General features: G+C 39.2%; 1 protein-coding gene across 1 annotated transcript; it reads left to right on the top strand.

The window, feature by feature from the left end:
* Positions 1-1547: 1547 nt before the first annotated feature.
* On the top strand, positions 1548-5255 carry RPS26 (ribosomal protein S26). The gene is made up of 4 exons (XM_083356512.1): positions 1548-1665; positions 3090-3267; positions 4035-4165; positions 5158-5255. Exons 1-4 carry the CDS (start codon positions 1663-1665, stop codon positions 5191-5193), a joined length of 348 nt encoding a protein of 115 aa, XP_083212638.1. The 5' UTR covers positions 1548-1662; the 3' UTR covers positions 5194-5255.
* The last annotated feature ends 1851 nt before the right edge of the window (positions 5256-7106 follow it).

Raw genomic sequence — 7106 nt, 5'->3', positions numbered from 1 at the left:
TGTGAGGTTGGCCCCAACTCTTGGGACCCCAGTGGGGGAAAGGTGCAATGGAGATGGTTGATTAATAACAGATCCCACATCCCCCACTCCACCCCCACCCTCCCCATGTGTCTTTGGTTTTAATGTTTGATTTTAACTTTTATGTTTTAACTTAGATGTAACTGTAAGCCACCCAGTTATTGTATGGTAAATGGGCAGCCAATAAATACATAAATAAATATTATTAGAAAAACCTCTAACCCAGGGGTCCCCAACCCTGGTCTGTGAACCGGCACCAGTCTGCAGCATGCCAGCAAGCAGGCCGTACAAACAAGCCAAGCTCCATCCTCAAGATGCAAGCAGTATTCAAAACCACACCTCCTCTGGTCCACCACCGCGGAAAAAAACCTTTCTCCATGGCACGGGTCCCTGGTGCCCAAAAGATTGGAGATCTCTGCTCTAACCAACAGGGATCATCAAAGCTCTTTCCGGCCAGGACTGAGGATTTTTTAAAAAATTTTTTAACTTATTGTAATTGGGTTTTTAATCAGAGTTATAGGGGTTTTAGATTTTAATTAAGGATAATTTAATCTATTTTAATTGTTATTAATTTTTATATTGTGATGTTTTAATTGCCTTGTGAACCGCCCTGGGTCCTGCGGGAGAAGGGCGGTATATAAATTTAATAAATAAATAAATAAAGCTCTAGAAATGGATAGCCTCCACCCAGCATCATTTGCAATATACAAAAAGCCCATATAACTTTGATTTACAATCATATTAGCATATGGATCCAGAGGATAATCTTAATTTGCCAAAACGTAAACATTCCAAATCATCCACAAATCTGCCTCCAATCTTAGTAAACAAAGGTGCTTGAGTACCGTAGATACCTACCTAACAGCCTACCTCAAAATGGAATTCTGACAATGTGCTTTTTCCTATGAGATATGCTGGAGATCCACCTAAAACTCCAAAAGTACAAAAGCGTAGCAATTAAAAATGCTACTAATGCAAGTTAAACTATGACTACATGTTGCATTTATTGCAACAAAAACTGGGGGAAATGACAAATAATTAAAACAAATCAAACAACGGGAGCAAAAGTTTATTCTGACTCTTTTACAAATTCTTCAGTTCTGTCCCCCTCCTATCGTGCCCAGCAAATCCTCCGCAAAAGAACAAAAGTATAATTCTTCGTACACGCGTTAGGTAGATGGTAGCTCTGAATAATAATAATAATAATAAAACCACAACTCCCGATACGCATTTCTTTAGCATATGCAATAAATTCAGGTTACGCACCCGTGATGTATTCTGGGATACATCCTGGAATTTGTAAAAAAAAAAAATTTTACACTGTACAATATCCTTCCGCTAAACCTAGAATATATATATTTGAATGGGACTATATATATATAGTCCCATTCAAATATATATAGTCCCATTCACAAACGTCCCAGAATTACACCAACAAATCAGGACGAATATTTATTTATTTATTTTCCGTTAGAACACCCTTTACCACGTTGTATTATCCTCACTCCTTAAACCTTCTGAGAGAATCAAAGAGTTTTGGGGGCAGGAGGAAGTACGACCAAAGTGCTTCCGCTTCGCGGAGGAAAGCAATATAAAAAACCCAAGGAAAAAAGCCGGATCCTCTTTCGCCTCCTCGCCGTCAAAATGGTGGGTACCGCGCGCGCGAGGTGGCGGGCCGCTAAGTGGGAAACCCCTCAAGACAAACACCTGTCCCGGGGAACGAGAGGGCGGAATTGGAGACATCCGTGAAATTGCCTGGGAGAGGGGAGGTGGCTGTTCTGTTGAATCCTGGCCCACAATAATACGCGTCCCGTTTGAAGCAAGCTTGGTGGAAAGCGAGACCTGTGGCCAGAATCGCCCTTCTCTGATACTCTGGGACTCCTGGCACAATCAGCCACCCACCCCCGCCCGCCATCTCAGTGGTAAAGTCCGCCTAGGCTCGAGGAGTTCGCGGGACGTCGCTAACGTTCTCAGCTCGCGGTCTTACACCGAGGGGGGAGGGGACGGGAGAGCTCGGCCTCTCCCGACCCGGTGGCCGCCTCGTGTGCTGGGCTGCCATGTTGTTTTTAGTTGGGAATGATACTGGGGTTCGCACTCGGAAACTTCTGGAGGGACCCCCGGTTAAGGGAGACCATTCCAGTAGGGCGGGCCGGACTTAAATGGCGCCTGAGACTGAACTGGGTTAGGGCTTGGATAGCACACGTTCTCTCCCTTCCGCCTCCCAAATTCTGGTTTCTCTTGGGGCGGGGAATCCCAATGAAGAAATATTCAGTGAAAGTACTTTATACAAACAGGATTTATTGTGAAGTGTGTGTGTGTGTGTGTGTGTGTGTGTATACACACACACAAATACACACACATGGAAGGCACGTTTAAGATGTGTAGAGCTTCCCTTCCGCCCCCCAAATTCTGGTTTCTCTTGGGGGGAATCCCAATGAAGAAATATTCAGTGAAAGTACTTTATACAAACAGGATTTATTGTGAAGTGTGTGTGTGTGTGTGTGTGTATACACACACACAAATACACACACATGGAAGGCACGTTTAAGATGTGTAGAGCTAAGAATAGATGTCCGTCTTTCCCACTTTGTGGGTTTAAATACTGGCTTCTTGGGATCTATTGTATTTATAATAATAGATCCCAAGAAGCTAGTGTTTAAACGTACAAACTGGAAAAAATGGACATCTTTGCTTATCCCTCATACACATGTGTGCAGTTGCTGTTTACACTTGACTTCTTTTTTTAACTTTTGGAAAAAAGGTAGTAATGGTTCTGTTTGTATGTGTACACACATACAGAAAGAATATTGGCGAATATATAAATTGTAAATATAAATCTGTGTGGTCAGTCTTTGGAAGTTTTGAAGATATCAAGGTGCAAAATGTACCTTTGAGTGAAAAGTGTTAAGGAGACAGTGACAGGACAGCAATGCTACCTGGTTATCAAAGCAGGTACTGTCTGTAACAATACTGTTTGCACCACAACATGTTCTCACATTGTATCACTTTGCATTGCATAATTTGTTTGTCAGTTATTAACATTCTGTGATAAATTTTGTTCCTTTAAACAGACAAGGAAGAGAAGAAACAATGGCCGTGCCAAGAAGGGCCGAGGACATGTCCAGCCTATACGCTGTACCAACTGTGCCCGTTGTGTCCCCAAGGATAAAGCTATTAAGAAGTTTGTCATCCGAAATATTGTAGAAGCAGCTGCAGTCCGAGATATCTCTGAAGCGAGTGTCTTTGATTGTAAGCTCTTCCTCTTGCTGTGCCCTTGGTTTTAATTGGCAATGTAAAGTTGAGATTAGAAAATTAAAGGATTAGAAAACTACAACGAACAATCATATATTTCTTTGTATTTGAGATAGTAGTGTGATGATTGATGTTAACTAGCTCATTACTATGGTGTTCATTTTAAATATTCTGTATTCTCTGTCTGATAGGAAGCTTTTGAATTAAAAATCTTAATCCTGTTTGATAGCTCATCATCCAAATTTTTTGTATTTCTAGCATTGTAATTTTGACTAATTCACGATTCATTAAAAGAAAAGATAGGAAAGAACCAAAAGTAGAACTCAGATGAGAGAAAAATTTCAACTGCAGTTTGATGGGACAGTTTTCTTTTGCCATCAAAAATAATCACTCCATTTATTTTAGTGTAAAATTTTTTTTAACCAAGATCTTTCTTGCGGGACCTTGCTTTAAAATGAATATTTTTAAAAAGAGGATAAGAAATGTAAGTTGTATGGCTGGAAATGTTCGTAATTGTTCCATTATATCTTATTTGGTAAAATAATGTTGGAGCTTGTTTTTCTTTCTCATTTTTAGATTCCATAATTTATTCTTTCATGGTCTGAGTCCTTAGGGAGAAGGGCGGTATACAAATCAAATAAATAAATAAATAAATAATGGAACCCATGATGTAGAGTTTCAGGGGGAATCATGAGATCTAATGTCTAATGTAGGCATCTTGGACCACTGTAGCCTTTTCCAGTTATCTTTTGCTTTCTCCTCAGCCTATGTTCTACCCAAACTCTATGTGAAACTTCACTATTGTGTTAGCTGTGCTATCCACAGCAAGGTGGTGAGGAACCGATCCCGTGAGGCCCGGAAGGACCGCACTCCTCCTCCCCGGTTCAGGCCAGCAGTAAGTGTATTGTCAACTGCAAATTATTACATTATCAACAACAACAACAACAACAACAAAATTAACCTAATTGGTGGAGTACAAGTATCATGCCGTTTTTGCATGATTATACAGGCAATCCTCAACTTCACAACCACAATTGGAATCAGAATTTTGGTCACTAAGCAGTGTGCTTGCTAAGTGACTCAGTATGTGACCGGACTTGATTTTATGACCATTTTTACCATGGTTGTTGGGCGATTCCATCTTCCCCAATTATCAAAAACTGGATAGGGAGGCCACAAATTGCACTCAAATGGCTGCAGGATGCTGCAGCTGATCATAAATGTAAGCTGGTTGCCAAGTGCCTAAATTGCAGTCGCACAAGTCCTACATGTAAAGACAGGATGGAAATAACTTTTTCCAAGGCTGTGTAACTTTGAACCATTGTTAAATTCAGGGCTGCCTGTATAAGCCAAGGGTGTATAGGGAATACTTTTAACAGTGGGTGACAGGGACTACTTTAGAAAGAGAATTTAGGAGGTTCAGCAATGGAATGGTGCCCTGAGCATCTGCATATAGCAGCATGCAGCTCTGGGCTGCACTTTTTATCTCACACAAGCAGATGTGCTAAGGATTTTCCTTTCTATATTCACATGATATGCTACACACCATTAGGATTGTTTGATTCTGTCTTAGAATGAAGTAATCCTGACAGTTATAGTTTATTGTGCTTTCTGTTATTGGCATGGAAAAAGCCTAGATGAAATATATTTCTAAAAGCTAATAATTAATTTAATAGGAAGTGAAAGATTATAAATAAAAGGATTGCATATTATTAATGAACTGTTGAGCCAGTTAGCATTCTGGCAGAGGCCACAACTATTCTTTGTTGTACAAGGCAGCTATATTTTAAGTCTCTGTTGAGGTAGAAATTAAGATTAATGTGTTATGTTTATCATTAGTAATAAAGTTAGATGAATGTCTTAACGTTTCTTCTTTTTCTCCTCCAGGGTGCTGCACCGAGACCACCCCCTAAGCCGATGTAAGGAGATGTTTTAAAAGATGTCAATGCCAAATATTGAGTCAATAAATACATTTTACAAGTGGTGATTGTTTGTGTTAACCCTAGTGTTTTTAAAGGGGTGGGTCTTAAAAAAATGTGTGGGTACAAGATTAATAAATACCTTTGAAATATGCTCCAAATAACTTTAAAGAATAACTTGAGTGATGCAAGTAGCCTTGAAAACAGTTATTTTGCTTAGCTCTTGGAAACAACCTAGTATTGTTTCATGAAGCAGCTTTGAGAGAGCTCTCTCAGACTTTCATCAAAACTTGATAGCAACCCTTTTTCTTTATGGGGGTTCTTCCCATACCCATCCTCCTCTTGCATACTATCAAATCAAAAAGACTCAGTGGCTTGCAAGTATTTTATCTGGTAAAATGTGTCTAACGTGCCATTCTAAAGGCTATAGAATAGCTATTACAGCTTTTAACCATTGCCTTCCAGAACGGATTTAACAAGCAGCAGTTTGAAAGGTGAACAGCTGGCAGTTATGAATCAAAAGATTTTAATGCAAACCAGATATTTTTCTGGATTTTTTTTTCTCCTCATGGAAATGTGTTTGAAACACCTGATTCTGTAAGAATACAACTTACAGCATATAAAATTATTTTTGAAAAGGATTCTATGTACAAGACATTCTGGTTTTTTTGTCCCAGTTTACCTTGTGCCAGCCAACTTGGATGGTTCCTTATGTGAGTGACTGCTGTTGTGTTTTGTTGGCACCTAAGAGAAGCTTGTTTATCCATTTGGCAGGAGATGGATTTATGGATAAAAACTCATAGTACTCTTATTTGGTAATACTGAAGTAGGTCAGCGTGCACAGGTTTTTCACCCCCTCCCCCAGTTATGTTCCATTAACAAATTATTTCCAGTTAGTATTAGCTTTGAAAAACTAAAGTTGAATGTAATAAAAGAATAAGAATTGTGGCTATAAATGGAAAAGATACCTTTCATTAAGAGCTTAATTTTGGCATTTGAGATGAGAAAATGAAAGTTTGTTTGAATCAGAATTCTTTGTCCAGTAATTAATATTTTGAAAAAGCTTCAACTGCTTACTTGTATACATGTAATTGAAGTAAATTCTTTGTTCTGGCCTATGCTTATAATTTAAAAAACGGGAAGAAAAATTAAATTAGTTCTTAGTTCAAATGCTGTTTGTTTTAGTCATAATATTCAAAGGCATCAGCAGATGGCATATCTGGCTTGTCTAATTTAGAAGCTAAGTTGGGTCAGATCAAGTTAATTCTTGATTATGAGAGTGACAAGGAATCAAACTCGTAGTGGAAAATTAAAAAGTTCTTGTAGTGGTTAATGCAACCCATTAAAATTGCTTTATTATATCCTTGATTTAGCTAAGATATTCTGTTTAGATCCTTGGGGTCCGAAGACTTCACAGTTATTAGTCATAATAATGCATCTTTTTAAAAGTGCAAAAGAAGCAGTTGCTGGTTTCTAATCTGTAGAACAGGTGGGGAACTATGGTTCCTTTATAATTCTGGGAGTTGAACTCCACAAGTCATAAAAGGGCCATAATTTCCCACTCCTGCTCTAGAAGAAGAGCTGGAAATAAGATACTTAAGGAAGATACTCAGGTATAAATTGGCCCTTGTATCTTTAAGATAGATCCACAACATGGACTGGATTCTCTGGTGTAGCCAAGGCTTCGTGCCTATTGTGGCAGTTCTCCCTTTATAGTAACTGGCATTTGCAAGATGCTATCAAAACTTCAATATGCCCATTGCTCTAAAAATCCAAATTCTTTCTGGATTGGATCTGGAAGGGTGATCTTGGTGGAGCAGTGGGCTAATGCCTCCTTAAGTAACACCAGCTGCCTGCAATTAGTGCAGGTTCGCATCCCACCAGGCTCAAGGTTGACTCAGCCTTCCATCCTTCCAG

The sequence above is a fragment of the Vipera ursinii genome (assembly GCF_947247035.1).
Source record: "Vipera ursinii genome assembly, chromosome: 2".
Lineage (NCBI taxonomy): Eukaryota > Metazoa > Chordata > Lepidosauria > Squamata > Viperidae > Vipera > Vipera ursinii.
This window is presented reverse-complemented; position numbering and strand designations above follow the sequence as displayed.